The sequence below is a fragment of the Mirounga angustirostris genome, unplaced genomic scaffold, assembly GCF_029215605.1.
Source record: "Mirounga angustirostris isolate CCGP_5_RB_7025 unplaced genomic scaffold, mMirAng1.0.hap1 SCAF_4, whole genome shotgun sequence".
Taxonomy (NCBI): domain Eukaryota; kingdom Metazoa; phylum Chordata; class Mammalia; order Carnivora; family Phocidae; genus Mirounga; species Mirounga angustirostris.
The window spans coordinates 189,896,196-189,918,972 of NW_026991712.1; the positions used below are offsets into that span (position 1 = coordinate 189,896,196).

A 22,777-nucleotide genomic window follows, 5' to 3' on the forward strand; every position below is an offset into this window, starting at 1 on the left:
GGGGGATGCTTCCCCTCATCCCCCGCCTCTGTCCTACTGACCCTAGGTCCCGGTCAAAGGTGTGCAAGCCTTTCAGCTCCAGGTAGGAGAAGCCGCTGAAGTCAGCCAGGAAGGGCTGGGAATGATCCCGCTCAGAGACTGTGGAGGACAAGACAGCAGTCACATGGGAGGGCCGGGCCCTGACCCCTGGGGTTCCCTGTAACTCCACTGACCTGCCAGCCCCAGGCTGAACTCAAGCCCTAACGCTAGCCTGAACCCCGATCCTAACCCCAACCAGAACCCACACCCTAATGCTTAACCCCGACTTCCTCATCCCCACTCTCCTCCCTGTACTGACAGCCCAATGCCCCCACCTGTCTGGCAGATGGTGCCCCCCCGTCCCTGGGGGCATTCGCACTTGGCCTCCCCCTCAGGCAACACGCGGCAGGGGGCTGCCCCATGGCAGGGGTTGGGCTCACAGGGGTTCTTGTCAACGCTACAGGTTGGACCTGGAAGGAGACACGATGGGGTCCCATGCCCACAGACACACAGGCATGCCCCCCACCCCTGCGCCCAGCCCAGGCTCCACCCTCACCAAAGCGGCCAGGTGGGCACTGACAGTGGAACATGCCAGCCTCCAGGGCCTGGCACGGGGCCCCGCCGAGGCAGGGGTTGGGCAGGCAGGGGTGGTCCCCGCACTCGCCCACACCGGAGCTTCGGGTTACAGCCCCCTGCCAGCTGCTGAGCTCCAACCGCTGATTATTGACGTCCAGCAGGCGGATGCAGCCCCTGAGGCCAACACGAATGGAGGTCCTTTCGAGCACCCTGCCACCAGGAGGAGGGTCAGGCACCAGAGGCCAGAAACCACAGGCCCCCTCTTACAGCCAGCTCTAACACTGCACCCCCAACCAGCCAGGATCAGGGCTGCTCCCCACTTTTGGTGCCCCCAGGATGGCCAGTCCCACAAACAGGACAGAACCAAGAAGTGGGTTGAGGGTCAAGGCTCAGGACTGAAGGTCAGGGCCAGCCCAGCCCCTCCTTGGTGGTAACACGGCAGCCTGGGGCTGAGGGATGCCACCCAGGAGACAGAATCAGGATTGGGATCAAATCAGGGTCACTGCCATCATCCACACTCATCCTTGCACCCACTCTGCGATTCAGAAGTCGCTTGGGCCTCCTGGATGCCGCCCACAAGAGTCGGGGGTCAGGACCAAGGTCAGGGGCCCAGGGTCTGGGGTGCCCCACCCTCCTTGGTGCTCACACGGCAGCCTGGTCCGCCGGGACGCCGCCCACAAAGAGGTCTGTGTCCAGGTTGAGACCATCAGTCCCGCTGGGGCTATGGCCCAGAACAGGGGTCTCCCCATCCACTGAGAGCGAGCCCCGGCGCCAATGCCGAGACAGCTCCAAGCGGTACCAGCGGCCGGGCTCTATGGGCACCAAGCTGGTCAGCACTGCGGGCCCTGAGCCGGTGTCAAACCTGGGGGATGGGAGCAGGCCCTCAGGACAGCCGGAGGGGCCCAGGACCACCGCCCAACCTCAGCCTCCCGCCCCCACCCCTCACCCGCCTTGGCCCCGTTCCTGACCGCCCCCTCCCCCACAGCCCCCTCCGCCTGGCCCGCCCTGGCCACTCACCAGAGCTGCACACGGCCCCCCAGCAGAGTCAGTGCCAGGAAGTCCTTGCCCCGGGCATTGCCGTTATAGAGTAGGAGTCCCTGGGGCTCTAGTGCCCGGAACTCCAGTGCCAGGCGCAGTGTGTGGTAGGCACGGAGGGTGGGGAAGGCCAGGAAGGAGTGGCCCCCGAAGGCTGGCACAGAGGGGTGCAGTGCTGCAGGGGGACAGGGAGGGACCCGCTGGAGGGGCACGGAGGAGCCCGGCCCCGCTCGGGGTTCTCCTCCAGCCTGAAAGCCCCAGCCCTGAATCCCCAAGCTGGCCCCGGCCCCAGCTCTGGGGCAGGGAATCCAACCTGCCCCTCACCCCAACCTGGGCCCCCTCTGCCCAGTCCCCAGCTCTCCACCGTGGCTTGGCCTGGCCTGGCCCCGACCCTTGCCCCCTCCCCTCCATCTGCCTCCCTGCCTCTCTCCGGCATGGATGACCTTTACCCTTCTCGCAGACGGCACCCCTCCTGCCCACTGGGCAGCTGCAGGTGAAGCCTCCAGCCGAGTCCTGGTCCTGGCAGGTTCCCCCGTGGAGGCAGGGCTGGGAGTCACAGGGCTTCGGCGGCTGCTGGGGGCCTGAGGGCAAGGGCCGGCGTCCAGGCACGCGACGGGGGGCAGTGGTGGGGGGCTGGCGTGTGGTGGGCAGGGCCGTGGTCCTGCCAACAGGCCGGCTTGTGTGGCTGGGGTGGAGGGCCCGCTGGGTCACAGCAGAAGGCACGTGGGCCATAGTGGTCGCTCTGGCCGTGGCTGCAGCAGCCGCAGCTCCTGTGGTGGCTCCCAGGAAGAACGCGGGAAACCAGTCTGAGGGTAGAGAGACAGTCAGGGCCCCCAGAAAGCAGAGCACAGGGAGGGCCAGCCGGGGCAGGGGTCCTGTGGGTAGCGGGGGAGGGCAGGCTAGCTGCAGCACGTGGCCAGACTGGGCACTCACCAAAGTCCATAAAGCGTACGTGCTCCTGCAGGGGCCGCCGCACCCCCAGGGACCGGCGCCGGGACGCCTGTATCTGCCGGAGCAGGGCCTGGCCCACATCAGACGCCCTAAAGGTTGTGGCTGAGAAGGAGGGGACACGGAGCATGGGGGAGCCCCGCACAGACGCCTACCGCCTCCTGGGAGGGCCGGGGGTAGGGGACTCACCAGGGTCGAAGTGCACGTCCACAATGGCTCGGACTGAGCTGCCAGGCCCCAAGTCCCGCAGGCGGACACTTCGGAAGTCCTTCTTAACATCTGAGTTCCGGAAGAGGTCATCCAGCTGTGGGTGGGCAGTGGTGAGGGCTCTGGGGAGCTGCCCAGGCCAGGCTGTCAGGCCCTCCCTCTCCAGCACCTCTCTGGGCCTGTCCTGGGGGGGAAGCCAGTGGCTGGGCAGGGCCGCACCCCTGCCCTGTGGGCCCTGCACGTACTGTGCTCTCGATGCTCCTAGCGGTCTCCCCAAAAAGCTCTGACTTGGGGTCGGCCATCTCCGGTGTGTAGAACAGCTCTTGCCCCTCGACCCCCTCAAGCTCCAGCACACCCTGGAACGCCTTGGTGGCTGTGGGGGAGGGGGCAGTGAGGCCCTGCCCGGCACCTGCCTGGCCTCTGGGTGGGCCACAGGCACAGACCCCAGCAGCAAGCCACACGGGGTGCAGGGCAGGTTAGTCAGATGGTCATGAGGTTAGTGGGGTCTTGGGGTGGGGCCGGTATCAGTTACCAGACGTCTTGGAGCAGAGCTCCAGGCCGGCTTGCAACAGGAAAGACAAGTTAGCTGCAGGGCCTGGGCACCCACACGTGTGCATGCCCATGCTGAATGCCCAAGACCACGCACGTGCGTGTGCCAAAATCAGAAAACCGTAAGCCCTGAGTGCCCACCTGCCGGGCAGGCCTCCTCCCTGGGAGGGGAGACAGCGTTCCTGGCGTGTCCAGGCCACGGTTCACGTGCCACCCCAGCCACCGGCTACCCACTCACCAGGACAGTTGGAACCCTCTGTGTCCAGCGAGGGCGTCTTGCCGTCTGAGCAGCAGCCCAAAGGTGCGTTGTAGCAAGAAGCCCTCTCCACGGGTGGCCCAGGGGTCGCAGCACTGCCACCGTCAGGGGGCTCGAGTCCTGGGGAGGTGCAGTCTAAGCCTGGCCCGAGAGGTAGCCTCCCTGGGCCCCGTCCCGCACATCCCTGAGCCCATGCTCACCCCCTGAGCCAGTCCCACTGGCCTCCAGGTCACCGCTCAGTCCCTCATCACCGCTCCCGTCAGCACTGCCAGATTCGCCAAAGGCCGACGTGGTGAGGCTGGCCGTGGCAGCGGCCGTGGGGGGCATGGTCAGCACGGGCCTCGGGGTCGTCCTGGGGATGCCGGCAGGGGTCCACGGCCCCGGTGAGGGTCGAGGCGTGGGCTGGCTGGGAGGGGTACTGCTGGGAGCCCGGGGCAGGGCGCCGGGGGGGGATGGCAGCGCCTTGCTCACGTTGAGCCCTGACGTGGCCACGGGTCCAGGTGTTGGGGGTGCACCAGGACCAGCAGCCTCTGCAGGAGGAACAGAGTCTGAGTGGAGGGCCAGGTCAGGCAGTCAGCCCAGAGTCAGGCCCTCTCGGTCAGCTCTCAGGCGGTGGGTGGGGCCTTACCCCGGCACGGGCCAAGGCTCTGGATGGAGATGTCCAAGCCCTGGCGGCAGGCGATGGTCCTCAGCTGGCACTCGTTGCCGTAGGTCACTCCGTCCGACCCACAGACCTGGGCACAGGGCAAGGTTGCTGGGGGGAGGCCCCTCCCCACCCCACCGCCCTCCACATGCCCCAGCCCTCACCTTGGTAGCATTGGCCTCCGGACAGGTGGATGTTGGGCACACACAATGTGCGGAGCCAGCCTCCTCCACACAGGACGCCCCAAACTCACAGCGCATCTCAGCACACGTCTCAGGCGCCAAGGAATCTGGGGTAGACATGGCAGACCCTGCTGGCTCCAGAGGCCTCACCCCTATGATGGCCCCACCCCTGGCACGGGGAGCCAAGGTCAGCACCAGGCTTGGCTCTCACCTGTTTCACAGCCTCCGGGGCCCAGGGCGTGGCCTTCTGGACACTGCCCGCACTTGGGCCCGGCCACCCCGGGCTTACATGAGCACAGCCCGGTCATCTGCTCACAGTCGTCCCGCACCGCGCCCCGGGGGTCACAGCTGCAGGCTGGGAGGCAGGGGGAAGAACCTGAGCTCTGCGCCTGGCCTCCCCACGGGCTCCAGGGCCCGGCCCAGTTCCTGCCTGGTGTGGGTCAGGCCAGGGTCTGAGCAGGTGAGACAAGGAGCAGGTGACAAGACGGACAGGTGCGAGTGCTCGGCTGGGGACTGACCATGGCCCCTGTCACTCACGGGTGCAGCCGCTCCGGCCATCGGTGACAATGCCACGGAAGTTCCAGAAGCCAGGCTCACAGCGGTCACACTTGAGGCCCCCGACGCCCGGGCGGCAGGAGCACTGACCCGTGGCTGGGTCACAGGTACCACTGTAGGACCCATGCGGGTTGCAATGGCAGGAGCCTGCAAGGCCAGGGCGGGTAGGGTCACGGCAACCACACGGCCCCACCGGGCTGCGGGCTGGGGCTGGGCGTGAGTACTCACTGGGGCAGCCGGCCAGGCCCACACCGCGGGCCGCAGTGATGTTGTCCTGGCAGCAGCCGTAGGGGGTCTGGGTGCAGTGTGGGGGTGCTGCGGGTGGCAGTGGGGCCAAGGTGGGGCCTGCAGGGAGGGGGACACGCAGTGCCACATGTCCACCTTGGGCCTGGCCACTCCACCACAACCTCCCCTGGCTGTCGGGCCCTGGTACCTGGAGCTTGGGTCACAGGCGAGGACCCTACACCACTTACAAAACACATCTGTCACGTAGTGCCGAAAACACGCAGAACACCCAAAGATGGCGAACACGCCGCCGCGCACGTACACATACGACCAGGACCAAGTGTGCTTGGTTAGTATGTTTTTACAAGCTGGCCCACACACATACAAAACACACACGTAGACCCATCGGCCCCTGTTCCTCCCCAACCGCACACGTCAAACACACCCACAGACCCACGTGTGTGTGCACGCATAAGTCCACATACCCACGCACACGTGGAAGTCTAGTAAATGCAGCGATCTGCTGGGCCGCCACCCGGGCCCCCCCGAAGAAAGAGTGTCCGGAGGGAAGGCCTCGCCGGTGCACGAAGCCCGGTGCTTCACGCACCCCTGCTGCTCGGAGGCACTCGTTCCCACAGCTTGTAGCCGCACGAACACGCACTGCGCTCCTCGAGCCCACGTGCTCCCCGCCCCCACGGCACACATGAACCCCGAGAAGGAGAGACGCACGCGGGCACAAGGCCCACTCACCGCGGCAGGCGCCCTGGGCCGTGACGTACAGTTCTCGCTGCGACTCACACCGGGCCTTCTTCAGCTCACACTCGGTGCCATAGGTGACCCCATCTGAGCCACACACCTGGAGGGGCGGTGTCAGCGTGGGCGGCCACAGCCACCTCCTCGCCGCCCGCCCAGAGCGGGGGAGGTGGGGGCTCACCGGGCTCCGCGGGGCGCCGTGGCAGCTGAAGTCACAGACGCACGGCCCATCCTCCGAGTCCTCGTCCCAGACGCCGCCTCGCTGCCGGCACAGCTCCTGCTCACACTCTCCGTCCTCTCCGGAGCCGGAGCCCCCCGAGCCGCACTCAGCTGAGGGGAGGGGGCCGGGTCACCCGCGGGGTCCTGTCCGAGGCCGGCGCGCAGAGCCCAGGCCGGCGCCCCCAGCCTACCCTGCTCACAGGGCCCCGCCTGGGCCTCCTGGATGTGCGTCTGCTGCCGGCAGGCTGCCTCCCGGAGCTGACAGGCGCTGTCGTAGGTGACGCCGTCGCTGCCGCACACGGGGCCAGGTGGGGGCCGCTCGCACCGGGGACACACGCACCGCCCGGCCGAGCACACGGCCCCAAAGGCGCACACCGTGTCCCCGCAGGCCTCTGGGGGGCAGAGCCAGGCGGGGGTCAGGGCAGCCCCGGCGAGGGCGGCGCAGGGCCCCACCTGCCCCGCCCCACAGCCCCACTCACGGCAGTGCCCGGCTGAGACCACATGCAGGCTGATCTGCCGCGTGCAGGCGTGGACGTGCAGCTCACACTCGCTGGCGTACGTGTGCCCGTCGGAACCGCACACGGGCTGAGCCGAGGCCACGCACTCGGAGGGGCACACGCAGCGCCCGCTCTCGGCCTCACACAGAGCTCCAAAGCGGCACTGCCCGCAGCGGTCTGAGGAAGAGGCCCCATCAGCGTGGCAGTCAGGACTGGCCACCCCCGGCACGGCTCACTTGCCCACCACTGACCACAGGGTCCTCTGCGGGCCACCCGGATCTCCCGTCCCAGGGCGCAGGCCGTGGCCTCCAGCTCGCACGGGCTGCCGTACGTGACGCCGTCGCTGCCACATACAGGGTCGTAGACGCCCGAACACGCCTGCAGGCACACGCACTCCGCTTCGCCGTTCTTCACAGCACACGACGCCCCAAACGGGCACTGCACCCCAAGGCACGGGGACAGGGGCTGGTCTGGGGAGAACAGGGCACTCAGGGGGCTCTTCCTGCTCCCCCAGGCTCACGCACAAAGCCCCCAGCTCCACGCAGCAGACCCTCCCCCAGGGTGGGGGCAGCAGAGGGAAAGTGGACGGGGAGAAGAGCCGAATGCTCGGGACACAGCAGAGAAAGGGACAGACACACGACGGACGCAGACAGGGACACAGACCCCAGCAGCCTCGGCCCCCTGCCCGGGTGCGGGGAGGGGCTGCCCCCACGACACAGGACTTCCCCACAGCGGGCTGAGGGAGGGCCAGGCTTCTGCAGCCACCCAGGCCACTGACCACTGGCTACCAGCAGCCCTGGGACACCCGAACGTGTAGGGGGGGCTCTCTCCCGGTGGGGGGGAGGAGTCGTGGCCCGCGGTCACACCCAGGGCCACCAAGGGGAGGAGTTGTCTGTCCACTTGCTCTGAGGACCGCAAGGCCAGGCAGCAGCGAGCCAACCCCCCCGCTGAGCTGGGGGCAGACCTCGGGCCGTGGGCTCCTGGCGGCAGGCGCGGTACCTCATCCTGCCAGTAGGTCAGGCTGGAAGACACAAGAGGCGGAGCAGAGAGGGAAGGAAGGACAGAGAAGAAAATACAGACGCAGAGAGAGAGGTGGAAGGACGGACAGACCGACCGATGGACGGACACACAGTGGGGGGCTGGCAGAGCCACCGCACGCCCCATCCCCACACTGAGCCTGACTGAGACTTTGCCTCTGTGGGGGCCCTGGCGTCCCCAGAGTGGGGGGCCCAGGGGCCTGGAGGCTGATGGGGCAAGACGGCCTCATGCGGGCACCGGGGAGCCTGCACAAGGACCCCCGTCTCTGCCAGGCCCCCCGGGTGCTGCAGGCACCCCCTAACAGAACCCACTGCCCCAGAGCCTGCGGATGCACAGCAGCCCTGCGGCCTCCCCAGGGCCCCAGGAGAAGCATGAGTCAGGATGGAGATGGTAAGTGATAACAGGCAGCAGGGAGCGACGCAGGGCCGGCCCGCGGCCGGCACGGGCGGCCCCCGCCCCGGTGCTCACCACACAGGCCCTGGTGCTTGGCAGGGACGGCACGCTGCTGCTGACACTCAGCCCGCTGGCGCCAGCAGTCGCTGTCATACGTGTGCCCGTCGAGCGCGCACACGGGCCGGTAAGCCCCGTCACAGACGACGCGGTCGCAGGAGCAGCGGGCACGGCCTCGGCGGGACAGGCACACGGCACCGAACCTGCACACGTCTGCGCACTGGTCTGGGAGGGCGAAGCAAGGAGATCAGACAGCCCCCACCTCGGGGCTCACAGGGCGTCCACGGGCGCACGGGGTGGCGAGTGGGCGCCGGGGAGGAGCTCAGGCAGGCCCGGAGCTCACACTGCGTGGCAGGGCTGGGCCTCCTCCAGGAGCCACCCACCTTGAGGCTGGCACCGGCCAGAGCGCACTTTCTGGAGGAGAAGGCCGCGGGCAGCGCCCGTGCGGCCCATTATGCAGTCATTGTCGTAGGTGACCCCGTCATCCCCGCACACGGGTGCGTGCCGAGGAGGACAGCTCTCCGGCCGCAGGAGCATCTCGGGGCGCCGCGTGCGTGGGTTCACGCGGCAGACACGGCTCAGGTCACCGCGGGCACCCTGGCAGGGGTCTAGAAGGTGGAGGGCAGAGGTCAGGGCGCGGGGCCAGGCGGGCACGCACACGCAGAGGCCGTGCATTGTGCAGGGGGCACCGCTCACCACAGGGGCCGTCGAACTTCTTGAAGACGTTCTCCTGGCGGGCGCACGCGTGGCGCAGGAGCTGGCACTCGCTGGGGTAGTCCGCCCCGTCGCTGCCGCACACGGGGCCATCGGGGGGCCCCTGGCAGGTGGCTGGGCACAGGCACGTGGCCGTGTGCCCGTCTGCTGAGCGCACACAGGTGCTGCCAAAGCTGCACGTCACGTTGGAGCAGGGGTCCCGGGACCCTGGAGGGGCAGGCTGGGGTCACGAAGCCGTCCCCCCGCCCTCCGGGTGCCCGCCTGTGCCCGCACTCACCGCAGGGCCCTCGGCTGAGTAGGCGGATGCGGCGCTGCCGGCTACACTGTGCCCGCCGCAGCTCGCACTCGCTGCTGTAGGTGGAGGCGTCGGAACCGCACACGGGGGCCACCAGGGCGGGGCAGGCGCTCTTCCTGCACACGCAGGAGGCTCGGCCGGAGCCCTCTGCGCTGGGCTGGCACACGGCGCCGAAGCCACACAGCATTCCTCGGCATGCTGGGTGAGGCAGGAGAAGGGAAGGTCAGGGCCCAGCCCGCTTGCCCCCGTCCCTGTGTCCACACAGCTGCCGAGACCTCGAGATGCACTCTCCGTGTTCGTCCACTAACCCCAGGGACACCTCCACCCACGCCGCGCATGGCCACACATTCTGTGCCGGGCACTCGCAGGAACATGTGTGTGCCCACCGAGGCCACGGCCACACGCCCCTGCCTGCGCATGCTGACGGCCCGGCCCCTTCCCCTCTCAAACCCCGCCAGCCCCAGCACTTCTGCTCATGGCAGAAGCTGCTCAGCTGTGGAGTGGGTCGTCTCCCAGATGGTGCACCAGCACCAGGGAGTCAGGAGCCCCCCCAACAGAGCAAGAAACCAACCCTCAGGCCAACTCTATCGCAGGGACCTGCCCCACCTTGCTTAGGGGCCCACCCTCTCCTCAAATCAGAATCAAAGCCCCTCATCCGACCCCTGACCTACGCCCCCAGAGCCCTGGCCCCGGCTCCTTCCTGGGAGCTGCTCCAGGGTCCAACACCAGCCCCACCCCCACCACCTCTGGTCTGAGGTCAGACGCTTGTAGAGCAGATGGGTGGGTGGTCTGTGGATCCAGGTCACATGCTCCACCTCTGGCTCTGGGCCCCCCCTCGGTACCCTAACCCCAGGCCTCCCCCCATGTTCCTCTTTTCTTCCCACATCTTTTCTATGTGGGCCCTGCCTCTTGGGGCTTTTCTCTGCCTGGCCCCCTCACCTCCTGCATCTCCCCCAGGTCCCTCAGCTGTGGCTTTCTTGATGTGGCCTTCTTGAACGTTCCTGGTCCTCCAGCCCTCCCAGGTCTCCCCAAGTGAAAGCTGATGGGGCATCTCTCTCTGAGGCCCCTCAGGCTCTCACATGCCTCCACCTCCCCACCTATCCTCCGGAGCCCCCACCTCAGTAAATGTCCTCACCTCCCCACACCTCCTCCCCAGTCCTGCTGCCCCACCTCACACTCAAGAGCGACCTCCTCTGGGAGGCTGAGCACAGGGGCTCCGCAGACCCGTCATTTTCCTCTAAACATTTTAGTTTCTAACTCTGCAGTTAAAAACTGCCGCGTGCCCAGCACATCCCAAGGAAGTGGCTGCTCTTGACCCCCACTGGTGAGGGACCACAGTCCTGCGGATTGGAGAAATGCGGAAGGCTCTCAGACATTTAAACCCAGAGCTGTCAGGGATAGCCGCTCCTGAAGAGAGGAAGGCTGACTCCTTAGGACCCCCACCAGGACTGCACACCCACAGGCGCGTGGGCCCATTACAGGCTGCAGCTGTCTACATCTAATACATGTTTAATTGGGTCTAATTATCATTAATAAGTTATGGTGGAGAGGGCGGGGTGGCTCCCCCCATTGCCTCCCAGCAGGCTCAGGAAGTGGGGCAGGAGGGAGAAAGCACCTCCGTCTGGGGGAGGGCAGGGCCCCAAGGGAGCTGAAGCTAGCTGTTGCCACAGCAACGACCCACCTCAGGCTCCTCCAGGTCTGATTGGCCACCCCTACCCCCACCCCACACAGGTTGAGTGAACAGGGGCCTGAGGCAAGGTTGGGCCAGTGTGGACACCCAGCCTGAAGTCCCTGCCACCAAGGCTCCTGCCTTCCTCCTCCCTAGCTCCCCTGTGTCCCTGTTCCTGCAGATCCCAGAGCCAGGCCACCACCAGCTCTGCATTCACCTGCCCGGTGAGCGTGGGCAAGTTACCGACCCATCATGCTGCAGTACCTCTTTCTGTGAGTGGGGACGGTGGGACCTACTTCCCAGGGTTACCGTGGGGCTGAGTGGGCCAATACCCGCAGAGGCTTGCAGGGTGCCCAGCATGCAGCTCTGGGCAGAGTGTCAGCTGCCCCAGTAATAACAGGAACAAGAGCTGTCATTACGTTGGTCTCCCCTCTGTCCTGGCTCAGACCAAACTCAAAGTCTGTCCACTGTGAGGCCTCTTCGTGCTTCTGTCTCCCTCCATCTCCCTCTGTCCCCCTCTCCTCTCCCCTCAGCACTTTCTTCTCGTCTTCCTTGCTCAAGGCCCCTGGGACCCCCAGGCCAAATTCACGGGCACTTGCTGATATCCAGCTGATTCCTCTATCTGGCTTAACAACTGGAGCTGCTGACCAAGGTCCCTCCCAGAGTCCTGACCCCATGGCCAAAGACTTGGTCTTTCTCTCATTACACCTCAGGCCCCTGGGCTGGTGGCAGAGTGTCTGTGCCCTTGGATTCAGGCCACTCTCCTTCTGCTCACCTCTGTCCAGCCAGACTCCTCGGACAAAGACATCTACTCCTGGATGACTAGCATGTTCCTTGCCCACCAAGACTTGCACTCTCCCTCCACAGCCCAGGGTTCTGCTTTGTCCCCCCCAAAACAAAAACTAGGGAAGGACAGTGATGATGACGATGGACAGCTAACCTGTGATAAGCGAGCCTGGAGCACTGGGTCAGGTGTATGGAAGGTGGACTGCAAGGGGAGGGGCTGGGGGCAGTAGACCAGAAACATCTTGGGGACAGGTTCCTTGGGACTAGCTGTTGGACTGAAGGTGGCTGAGGGCAGAGGAGAGGCCAGGGTGCCTCTGGGGGCCATCAAGCTGAGGCCCCCACACTGACTCCCAAGTCAGACAGGTGGGTCCAGGTCCAAGCCCTTCCACTTCCTACCACTTTGCGGAGCCTGCACCCCTGTCAGAGCGGCAGTTCCCAAGGGGCAGCCTCCTGGCTCTAAAGCGGGGGAAGATCTCATGGCTCCCAGGGCAGCTACAGCATTTGGTGACGCGACGTAGGCAAAGCAGAAGCTTGGAGTACATGGTGCTCATCCCCTGTCCAGGCTGAAATGGGTTCCTTCCCCAGAGCCACGCTCAGGCTGTGAGGTCAGGGGAGGGCTGCTCCCATGCACAGTCTTGATGCCCGCTTCACAGCTGCCTGTCTACATGTGTGCTCTCCGCTCCCCCCAGGACTAGGGAATCACCGAGGCTCAAGACGAGTTTCTTGACTGGACATAAAACATGCACAAGTACACAGGCACTCACAGGCATGCAAGCACATGCCCAGCACGTGCCAGGCACCACCAGTCTCACGCCTGTATCAGCCCTTAATCATACGTACACTGCCCCTCATAAATGCAGGGAGAGCACCCATATGCCCACGAGCCACGCGCTCTGCCACGCTTGCCCAGCTCCGACCCCTACAGGAGGCCTTCTCCGGCCACTCAGCTCCCCTGCACAGTCTTACTCCCCGCGTGCCCAGGGGCCCCCTCACAATGTGCCATGCTGGAGGCAGCAGTGGTTTTTATAGCCACCGGCTGGCGTGGGTATATTTAACTCCCCTCCTGGTCTCGACTGAGCTGGGGGATGGAATGGATGCCCCAAGCCCTGCCCGTGGCCACAAATACACAGTGTGTATGCCTCAAGGGATGATGACGGCTATGGCATGGAGCTGTCCCCCAGTGTGCAGTAGGATCAGAATGCGGGTGTGGGGGCCCACATGTGCAGCTGCAGGGAAGACCGGTAGGTATGTAAAGCAAAGGAGATGCTCCAGGCTTTTAGGCTTCAGGAGAGGAGGCTGAGGACAGTCTTTAAATCCAGACAGCCCCAGGCCTCTTGCCCACAGCCTGTGGGAGACTCAGTCTGGTCTCCAGCCCCCAGCTCACTATAGCCTCGATCCCATATATGGATAGCCTTCCATAAGTGACTTCTATGAACTTGAGCAGGTACCCACCCAGCAGGGGGCCCAGGTACTGAGCACAAAGCTGGAAGCTCTCACTGTCCTTGCCCAAGGAGAGAACCCCAAACTGCCCTTTCCTGGGGCACTAACAGCTTCATCCCCTCCCCCATCACGTTAGCTTAATTACAGCGGCCCACAGACCAGCAGGCCCCTCAGGGAGGCGAGGTCCCAGCCCACAAAGTGGGTCACGAAGGCCAACCCCAGGCTGTTCGGTCCAGGAACAGGCTCTCCAATCCCTCCTCAGTCATTGGTCCTTCATGACCCCCCACGCTCGCACATATTGTCTGACCCATCTTACAACTTGCAGGCCCCAGGACTTATTCCCAATTTTTCGGCCAAGAAGGCCAAGGCCCAGAGAAGTTGGAGCCATGCTTGTGTGCAATGGCCCATGGCCGACACAGGCTCAGGCCCAGGCCCAAGGACCCCACAGGCCCTCTGCTTGTCCACCACTGTGGACATCCCAGGAATGACCCAGGCTCCGTCATCCAGCCTCCTCTCTGCTCCAGACACACCCAATATGTCTGCTGTGCACACTCCAAGAATGGCCAAGAGTGCCACTGCCCCCTCCAGGCACGGTTTCCCAAGTACAGCCTGTCACCACCTGAGGCCGCCCCGCTCAACTCACCATCTGGAGGCGTGGGGGGCGCTGGTGTGAAGTGGGTCCCAGGTTTGTCTGGAAAAAAACCACAAATATCTAAGTTAGTCCTCTCTGAGCAGGCCTTTCCATAGCCCGTCCCTTTGCCCAGTCTGGAGGAGCCACCTCTGCCCTCCCACACCTGCCCCCTATACCAGTGCCCAACCCCATCCCTTCCTTGGCCCCACTCTGAGCCCTGAGGATTGGCCAAAGCCTGTGGGTAGTCAAAGCAGAGGCCCTTGCTTCTCTCTGCCCTTCCAGCTGTATGGTCATGGCCTGACACCTGTCAGGCAGGGTGGGGGCAGCCACCTATTCCCTAGATGAGCCCAGCCCCAGGCCCTGCCAAAGCCCCCACTTCAGTGTAGTCAGCTGCTGCATTCCTCCCCAGCTCCCAGAGAATGTTGTCTCTGCAGCTCAGGATGAGGGTCAGCCCCATAGGAGCCCAAGGATAAGCTTTGAGGGGCCCAGGGATCCAGAGAATGGCCCATCCTGTCCCCAGAAGATGCAGGTGGCCCATCTGAGCCACATCTCAGCTGGTAGCCTCTATGTGACCCTGCCTGTCCCCCAGTTCGTGGTGGCTGAGGCAGGGGAACTCAGCCAGCAGGAGGATCAGATGAGGCTGGCTCAGGACCGCAACCACCTACAGTTGTTGAGGAAAAGCAGCACCGCGAATCCCAGCGTGGAAGTGGCCAGCAGGATCAGGCAGACGTTGCAGGGGATCATAAAATATCGCACCAGCAGGGAGACCCCGCGCTGCTGCCGGGGGTCCCTCTCCAGAGGTAGCGGAGGCATGGCCCTGGGTTCCTCAGTCCCCACTCTCAGGATGTGGGGCTCCTCAAGGGGTGCCCTTGGGCCTCTTCGGGGCAACTCCTCCCATTCTGGGACCCCTAGGGCAGCTGACAGCAGCTGTGTTCTCAAAGTTCAGTGCCAGTCACTGCCCGGAGAGCACCAGGACCCCACCGCAGCCCCCGAGGCCCATAATGGGAGGTGTGCAGAATTCTCAGAAGGAAGAGGAGGAGAGACCACGGGCCAGCCAGCGGCCACCCCGTGTCCACAACCCGGTAGCCGTAGGCGCCAGTAGCTCTCCGCGGGGCCCCGGAGCCCCGTTCCCGGCCGCCCGGCTACCCTGGAGGGGCCGGTCCGAGGGGCACCGGCGCCGAGGGGAGGCGCGGCGGGGTGCCGGCGCGGAGGGTCTCCAGTCCCCGGCAGAGGCGGGAGCGGCGATGGCAGCGAGCAGCAGGAGCGCGCGCGCGCGTCGGAAGGGAGAGAAGAAAGAGCCGGCCCTCGGAGGGCCGCGCCTCGGCTCCCGCCTCTGGGCGAGCAGCGCCGGCTCGCGTCGCCCTCGCCAGGGCTGAGGCGGTGAGTGAGGGGCGAGGGGCGCCGCGGGAGGAGGGCGGGGAGCGGAGACAAAGGAAGACGCCCCCGGGGACCCCGGTGTCCGCGGGGAGTCGGGGCTCGCGGCGCAGAGGGCCGGGCGGAAGAGGACGGGAGGCGGCGGCACAAAAGGGAACGCAGGGGCAGACGAGGGCAGCAGCAGGGGTGGGGGCGCGGGATGGGGCGGGAGCCGGCGCTGGGAAAGGAACGGGGGTCGTGGGGCGGGGGGGCGCGGGGGCGCGGGGGGGAGGGGAGTGGAGGCAGGTGCTGGGGGGTGGGGGGCCGGGAACGGCGTGGGCGGAGGGAGAAAGGGTGGGGCGGGGTCAGGGGCTGGGCGGGTCCCCTCCCGCGCCCACCCGGCGGAGCTGGGCCGGACTGAGTGTGTCAGCGGCCGAGGACGCGGCGGAGGGCCGGAGGGTCATGCCGATTCCCCGCAATGGGGCTCGGGCCCGTCTGCAGGACTCCATCCTAGGCTGCGTGTGCGTGTGCTTGTGTGTGCGTGTCACCGCGTGTGCTTCTGCGGGCCCCGCCCTGGCAGTGTGCGTGTGGGGGGAAGCGTCCCCCAGGTACACGCACAGGTGGTGAGCGCGCTGGGTCCAACCCGGAGGGCGGAGGCGGAGAGACAGGCCCGCCCCCACCTAGGAGTTGATGGCAACACCTCAAACCCCCCGCGTACTTCCCACCTCCCCTGGGCACGGTGAGAAGAACATGCAAATGAGTTCCTTGTAAAGAATCGTTACGTAAATAGTCGCGGTACTCCCAGCACGGTCCCGCGAGCCTGGAGCGCCCCCAAGAGGCCACCGGGAGCGGCGGGGCCGTGACGTCACAGCCGGGCCGGGGCGCGTGGCCCACCGGGCGGGCCGGAGTCAGGCCTCTCCACGTCCCTAGCTCCTGCCGGCTTGGGGGTAGGGCGAGGGTCGTGCACCGTCCCCATCGTCCAGACCGGTCGCGTCGCACCCTCTGCAGCCAGGATCCCCTAGGTGGCCATCTCTATGACTAACGCCTTCACTCCCCTGCAGCCCCATCCCTCCACCGCCCACAGTCCTTTGGGAGGGACCCCTAAGCGCCTGCCGCCACCCCCACCACGTCTGGCCGCTTCCAGCCTGGACCTGGCCACAGGTCTTCGAGGCCCTGCAGTGACCTCTGCCTGTCCCTCTTAGAGTCGGCCAGCCCTTTCTGGAGAGACAGGGAGAGGAAGCTTGGCCTCCAAGGCACAGGGGATCCCTCTTCTCCTTGGGATCAGGGTCCACCCAGCCCCGTCCCAGGACTGCTGACCAACTCCCCACCCCAGCTGAAAAGGCGCTAATTGCCCCGCTGCCCACACCCCCATACATGCTCAGTCATGCCCATCTACACACAATCCCACACTCAACAGACCCACGGCCATCCACTCACTCAGACTCGCTGCACTCAGGCCTCCGGAGGACACTCTGCACGCTTGGTCAGCAGGTCCCCCTTTCAGCCAGACTGCTATTACCACAGTCACCAGAGCCACCCCTGGTCCCTCTGAGGTCTCGTCTCAGTCCACTTGGGAAAGAAGCACAGACCACACCCCCTTCCTGCAGTTCCTCCCTCAGGTCTGTGCGGCGGCTCTGCCCTGGCACAAGCCCTTCCTGGTGCCAACTCTCCACTCGTCCACAGTGACGGCACCTCAAAGCACCAACAGACGTCTTAGTGCTCAACTCCCACCAAGCATCCAGCTGGACTCTCCCTAAGGTCCCTCCACCCTATGCCGTATTCAGCTATGTCACAAACATGTCCCTAGAGCTCCCCACCTTCCTGGTCAGGTAGGCTCCTCCATGCTCCCCCCACAAGCTTCTGCCCGTCCCCCCACTTCCTCTGCCAGAGCAGCCACCTGCCAGCCAGCCAGGGCCCAGTTCTAGGAGGCCCATCTCCTTTGACTCCTTTCCATCCCGTGGCCAGGCACACTAGGGCCACATCCCACTCAGGGTTAGCCCATCCTGTCAGGGTCCCCCATCACCCACAGCGGAGGTCTTCAAACCTCTGAGAGCCTGGAACCTGAGGTTCTAACAAAACCTAATGAAACTTTGCAGGAAAAACCAATAAACAACGTGGTTCCCTCACCTCGCACTGCAATGGACCCAGAGCAGCAGTCCACCAAACCACCTGGACACCCTGGCCCCTGGTCAGCCTCACCTTCTCAGGGGTGCCTCCCATCCTCTACCTCACCTCATTGGACCTTGGCACTGCCCACACCATACAGATAGTGCTGGCAGCTCCCCAGGGCGCCACCCTGGCCTGGGAGCACCCAGGGCAGGGTCTGACATTGTATCTTCTTGGGGCAGGGCTTGGCTCAGAGCCCAGAGACCGTGTGGCGAGCCCAGGCGGTTCACAGTTTCCCATTTCCTTGTCACTGCAGTCCCACTGCAGCTCCACATCCCTTGGCTCAGAGAGGGCCCCATGGACAGTGCCAGGGGTCAAACCCCAGGCAATGCTCACATGCCCACACACATGGGCCCCGTCTGCCCCTGCCACAGCATCACGGGTAGGCTCTGCAGGAGGAGCGGGTAAAGGAACCAGGGTGTGGGAGGGGCATGCCCAGGGATCAGTGTGAGTCTGATCCCTGGGTGGGCTGGGGGCTGGCAGAGGGTCGTCTCTGTGGGCAAATGGGCTTGCCCTCAGATGCTCATATGGAGGGGAAGACTGGCCCGTCGGCCGACACGGGAGTGGGGCTTAGGGCCTGGCTTGGAGGAGGCGAATCCACAGGCAGCCTGTCCTTCCTGGCCCCAGTCAGAGTCTGAGCCCCCGACAGGGGCTCCAGGCCTTCAGAGAGACAAAGGGCCATTGAGGCCCCAGGCCCAGCAGGGGGAGGGGAACACAGGCTACCAGAGCTATTTTGGGATCTTCAGACTCAAAATCATTCAGCCCTGACCAGCCCGTGCAGGCGCATGCCCTAGGAAGGAACAGAGGATGTTCTGAGCCAGAAATTAGCCCCTTGGTCTCTGGGCTCACACTCAGCAACTTGTGACTACACAGATGTACACACGCACATTCAGCGTCCCAGGTGTTCCGATGCAGACACCCAAGTTTGCACTGGCACTGGCTGTTCCACACTCCTTCCTCACTCACTGGCGTGAATGCACACACACACACACACTCTCACCTTCAGGCCTCACCTCACACACATTGTCCCTCACCCACACAACGCACGTTGGGTTTGCCCCCACGTACACCCACGTGCACACATGAAGGCTCTGGTTGGGTATCTCCAGGTACTTCTTCGGACCTGAGAAGGAAGGTGGGGGATGGGGTCTGGAGAAGATGAGGTATCCAGCCCACCAGCAGCCTGATGGCCGCTTTCTTGTGCAGAGGACCCCTTCCTCACTCTGGAGGACCTGGGCCCAGCTACCCAAGAAAGAATGGGGTGGAGGTGGGGTGGCACCACCTTCCCCTTCCATAGTCACAGTGCACATGCCCACACACACCTCTAATGCTGGGGCCTCCCCTGGCCAGAGCCACCTCCAGTCTGTCTGCCCCCCCATTCTCTGGGGATCTTGAGGCGCACACCATGAGGATAGAAAACGTGGCTGCCCTGGCGTGGGTCAGTCAAGCGTAGGCTACCTAGCTGGCCCAGAGTCTCAGGCTGCCCTGGTGGGGGAGGGGAAGGGGACCAGACAGAGCAGCCCCCACCCCCAGTCCCCAGTCTCCTGGTATCTGTTCTCTAGCTGCAGCCATTCCCTCTCTCTGGGCCTCAGCAGACAATGGGCATTTCACAGCGGGAGGTTGCTGCTGGCCCAGGGCCAGCCACTGGGAAGGAGGCCACGTCAGGCCCAAGCCTCCAGTTCTCACCTCAGGTGAGGCCAGGACGTAGCCACGTTTGACTGTCGGCTGTGTGCCCACCCGCCTGGCCAGCAGGCAAGGCCCATACTTCTGCCTGTTAGTCCACGCTGCAGGGTGGTGGGATTAAATGACAGCTTTGAGGAGCAGCTCAGCAAGGCTGGATGCTTGGATGCCAGGGGCCTGAACACCGGCCTGCGCACCTGTCCCTCACTCCTTACCTATCGCCCACTGGTGTCGAGGGTCCCTCCAGCCCTGTCTCACTAGCCTGTCTGAGCTCCTCCATTGGGCAGGCTAAGTGGGTCCTGAGTCAGATAAACTGTCTGCCCACAGGGAGGTTACACTGTGGCAGAGACCTGGGTAACGAGAAGCGGGTGCACAGATCAGTAGAAAGAGCTTCCAGACGGACACAACTACAAAGTCCCAGGGGACCGCAGGAAGCCAGGTGATGCCAGCGTGGTGAGGCCTGAAGGTGACAAGGGTTAGGAGTAAGAGATGAGGAGCCAGGGGATGCAGATCCTCAGGCCTGGGGAGCCCTGGGAGAGGGAGCCCAGTTCAGGGCCTGGACACCTGCCAGGACACCGGCTATAGCCACCAGGGGGAGCCATCTGAACAGAGGAGGAGGAGAGTAGGTGCCTGGAGGAAGAAGCAGGGGTGGAGTGGGGCTGATCCGTACCCTCTGTCCCTCTTCTCCAGGACAGCCCCAACTCCACCTCTTTCTCCATCCGGCCCTGCCCATCTCCAGGAGGAAGAGAGAGCTGGGAGAGCCAGGGAGGCACCGAGGTGTGGGCAGTGCCTGGAGAATCAGGACACGCTGTGTTACTGCTGAGGGCCTGACTGTGTTGAGCTGGGCACCTTGGGGAGGCAATGAGGGATGCACACACTGGCACCGAGGCCTGAATGGGGATGCTCGATGCAGGTGATGACTGGGTGGGTGTCGGCAGACGGACGCTCACTGGGACTCGGAGGGCGGAGGTTCAGAAAACAAAGGGGCGGAGAGACAGAAACCCAGAGGAGAGAGCTGCAGACAGAAAATGGAGGCAGCCCTGGAGTCTGTAGGGGGACCTTCTCCCCAGGGGGAGAGCAATGGGACTAGCATAGAGTATGCTGTCATCAGGTGGGAAGGTGGAGGGTCCCAGGGTGAGGATCAGCCTGCTCTCTCAGCCAGCGGGTTACAGCAATTGTTTCTGGTTTTCCAGCTCGTTGTCCTGCACCATGCCCAGAGAAGCTTTCTCCCACCGCTCAGCCAAGCTACGGGGACACCTGCTGTTCCCTGTACCCGTTAGACCTTGTGCGGTCTTTTCTGGCCAGAACACCCCTCCCCCTTTGCCTTCATCCCTCAACACATAGTTCACACCTGGCTTCCTTGAGAAGCCCATCCAGGACCCCGGCAGGCCTCTGTGCAGGTGACCCCATTTCTGGTGAGGATCGGGCGCTGGGCTGTGAATGGATGTGTGGCTGAGGAAGGAGCCACTGGACGAAGCAGTGAATGGACCCAGCCTCATCACCTCCCCCTCCGGGAAGAGAAGTTGGGCACACAAGCTCTCTTTTCCAGAAGGCTAGGGCAGGCCACAGTCTGGCCCAGATGTTTGTGCTTTTATTTCTCCCAGATGTGCACGGGAGCCTCCTATCTACGGAGAGAAGGGCAGGTGCCTCCAGCAGCCACACCAGGCTGCCTGCTTCTCCCAGGGCAGGAGTGGGGTGACTGAGAGGAAGCTACTAAGGAGAGGAGCAGGGAAGGCTCAGACCCACCTCTCCAGACCTGCCCAGCGTGACTCCCTAACTGCCCTGCCGCTCCCAGAGCCCTGTGTCAGACTCAGGGTCCCACAGGCACATGCTGGGATAGTGAACCTGAGTGGCCCCCAGGGACTCTGTCCTGTCACCACAGCCCTTTCATCTCAGTGCTGAGAAACCACTGTGGTCACGCCCAGAGGCAGAGCCTGCAGGAGGAGGTGCCCAGCCCTGTGCCAGGCCCAGGGTGGGCAACAGGCGGGAAATGGAACAACCCATAGCAAGCAGAGGCCAGGACCCCGCTGTCAGAGCCCCTGCAGGGCCCCTGTCCCAGGCCAAGCCCAGGGAAACTAGGGTGGCAGAAAGCACAGGCCACCAGCCGGGGCTGACCAGAACGGTCATGGGCACAGGTCAGTACATCTGAGGCCACAGGCACCATGCACACGTGCGTACAGACACGCGCACACACGTGTGCGGGCCACACAGCCGGAAGCCGCTGGCTCCTTGCGAGGACAGAAAGCTCCCCCTCTCCGGAGCCTCTGCTCCACGGGGGAGGGGGAGAGGGGACTAGGAGGGGCCATCTTCCCCTTCCCAGGTCCAGCTGGAGGCAGCCCCTGGCAGGGGGTCTTCCTCAGAGGAAGTTCTCAGGATCTGCTCTGGGGGGAGAGAGGCCCCTTTGCGGGGAGCTTCTCTCCCCACTGAATGCCCCTCCAGAGGCCCAGGTCACCCCCTCTCCAGATCCTGACCACAGCCTAGGCCTTGAACATGACCCCTCCTAAGCCCCAGTAGAGACCCGTGGGGGGCACGTTGCCCCCCTTCACCGAACTGCGCCACTATCGTTAGGGTACCTGCCACTGCGGCCGCCGGTTCTCAGCCCCCTTTACCTTATCAGTGAGCACTTCCAGTGGGCGCTTCCTGGGACTCCGGGGTGTACAGCACCATGTGGGCTACTGTGGAGACTGCACCTACAGCCCCAGCCCGGCCCCAGCCAGGCCGCAGTGCGGAGCCTTGATTTCCCTGTCCCAGTGGCAAGGGGAGCGCTAGGGCCAGGAGGGCAGAGCAGGAAAGGGGGTCCCTCTGTACCCTGCCCCCTGGTCTCTGAGCAAGGGTAGAACTTGTTGGGCGAGGGGGAGACGGGGTGCAACTGGCCTGGGTCCCACAGGCAGAGGCAAAGGGTGGGGGGTGGGAAGGAGGCCTGTTTCTGCAGCTGTTTTCCACCCTCCTGTGGTGATGGGCGGCAGGCTTTGATTCTCATGGGGTGGGGGGGATTAACCCTTCAGGAAGGAAGCAACACAACCTCGATGGAGGAGGCTGTGCTAGACCCTTGGCCCCGAGGCCTGGGCGTCTGTCCCACTGACTTCCCTGGGGCAGCCCCATCCCATCCTGTCACCCTTGCCCCCCAGCCGGTGAGGACTGGCAGGGTGAGGGCAGCTAGTGTTGAGCAGGAGATCTCCCGTATCCTCATCTGTGCAGTGTGGTCCCAGCACCCACAGAGGGCCTGCAAGGGCAGAGCCAGCCCCACCGGAACGTGTTCTGCCCAGCACAGCTCGGGGTGGCCAGCAAAGACAGAGGGAGAGGGAGGACAGTTCCAAAACAACCTTTCTTTCCATTTCCAATCTGCAGGGGCTGGGGAGCGAGGGGGTGGGTGGGGTCTGGAAAAAGCCAGGAGCTGTTTCTACTAGCTTAGCCCTGCCCAAAGGGAAGACATCCCCAGGGAAGTGACATGAGAGCAAGCCCTTTGGTTTCGGCTAGCAAAGCCCCCCACCCTGGGGCTGCCCCAGCAAATGCACACCAAAATCAAAGCCAAAGCCAGCAGGTGCCCTGGAAGCACCTGACTTCCAGCCAAGGACTCCCTGGGCGGGGACAGGCCAGCACAGTGGGGGGTCATGCCCCACCTGGGCAGACTCCCTCCCCCAGCGAAGGGAAGGAGAGAGAGTGGGGCAGGCAACCTCGAGTCTGGGCCTGCCTTCCCTCAGCCCTCCTGGCTGACCTGCCTGGGGGAGGGGCCCAGGAGGACACTGGGTGGGGTCTGCAAAGGGGTGGGGTGAGAACCCACAGTCTAGAAGAGGGTAGAAGAGGGAACAGGGAGAAGCTACCTACCTCCCACTTCAGCAGGGAGGCATGTGGGGGGAGCAGGGCAGTAGGGCAGGAATGGGGGGAGTACAGA

At 64.6% G+C, this 22,777-nt stretch overlaps 1 protein-coding gene across 8 annotated transcripts in view; it reads right to left on the minus strand.

The window, feature by feature from the left end:
• Window positions 1–22,777, minus strand: part of AGRN (agrin) — a 34,415-nt gene that overhangs the window by 5,245 nt on the left and 6,393 nt on the right. For 2 of the 8 annotated variants that reach the window (XM_064590200.1, XM_045898975.3), the window contains exons 1-27: window positions 14,352–15,193; window positions 13,699–13,746; window positions 9,143–9,358; window positions 8,848–9,072; window positions 8,535–8,759; window positions 8,170–8,376; window positions 6,915–7,133; window positions 6,646–6,840; window positions 6,358–6,558; window positions 6,129–6,277; window positions 5,945–6,050; window positions 5,198–5,314; window positions 4,952–5,116; window positions 4,626–4,769; window positions 4,397–4,521; window positions 4,218–4,323; window positions 3,790–4,119; window positions 3,572–3,709; window positions 3,030–3,157; window positions 2,767–2,881; window positions 2,563–2,682; window positions 2,079–2,435; window positions 1,612–1,804; window positions 1,241–1,456; window positions 575–804; window positions 354–488; window positions 42–138 (exon numbers count right to left, since the gene is read on the minus strand). In XM_064590200.1, coding sequence (XP_064446270.1) covers window positions 42–138; window positions 354–488; window positions 575–804; window positions 1,241–1,456; window positions 1,612–1,804; window positions 2,079–2,435; window positions 2,563–2,682; window positions 2,767–2,881; window positions 3,030–3,157; window positions 3,572–3,709; window positions 3,790–4,119; window positions 4,218–4,323; window positions 4,397–4,521; window positions 4,626–4,769; window positions 4,952–5,116; window positions 5,198–5,314; window positions 5,945–6,050; window positions 6,129–6,277; window positions 6,358–6,558; window positions 6,646–6,840; window positions 6,915–7,133; window positions 8,170–8,376; window positions 8,535–8,759; window positions 8,848–9,072; window positions 9,143–9,358; window positions 13,699–13,746; window positions 14,352–14,499 — 4,655 coding nt within the window. In that variant the 5' untranslated portion in view covers window positions 14,500–15,193. Of the gene's footprint in view, window positions 1–41; window positions 139–353; window positions 489–574; window positions 805–1,240; window positions 1,457–1,611; window positions 1,805–2,078; window positions 2,436–2,562; window positions 2,683–2,766; window positions 2,882–3,029; window positions 3,158–3,571; window positions 3,710–3,789; window positions 4,138–4,217; window positions 4,324–4,396; window positions 4,522–4,625; window positions 4,770–4,951; window positions 5,117–5,197; window positions 5,315–5,944; window positions 6,051–6,128; window positions 6,278–6,357; window positions 6,559–6,645; window positions 6,841–6,914; window positions 7,134–8,169; window positions 8,377–8,534; window positions 8,760–8,847; window positions 9,073–9,142; window positions 9,359–13,698; window positions 13,747–14,351; window positions 15,194–22,777 lie in introns of those variants that run through there. The other 6 variants (XM_064590196.1, XM_045898974.3, XM_054513195.2 and 3 more) reach the window with 4 other exon arrangements.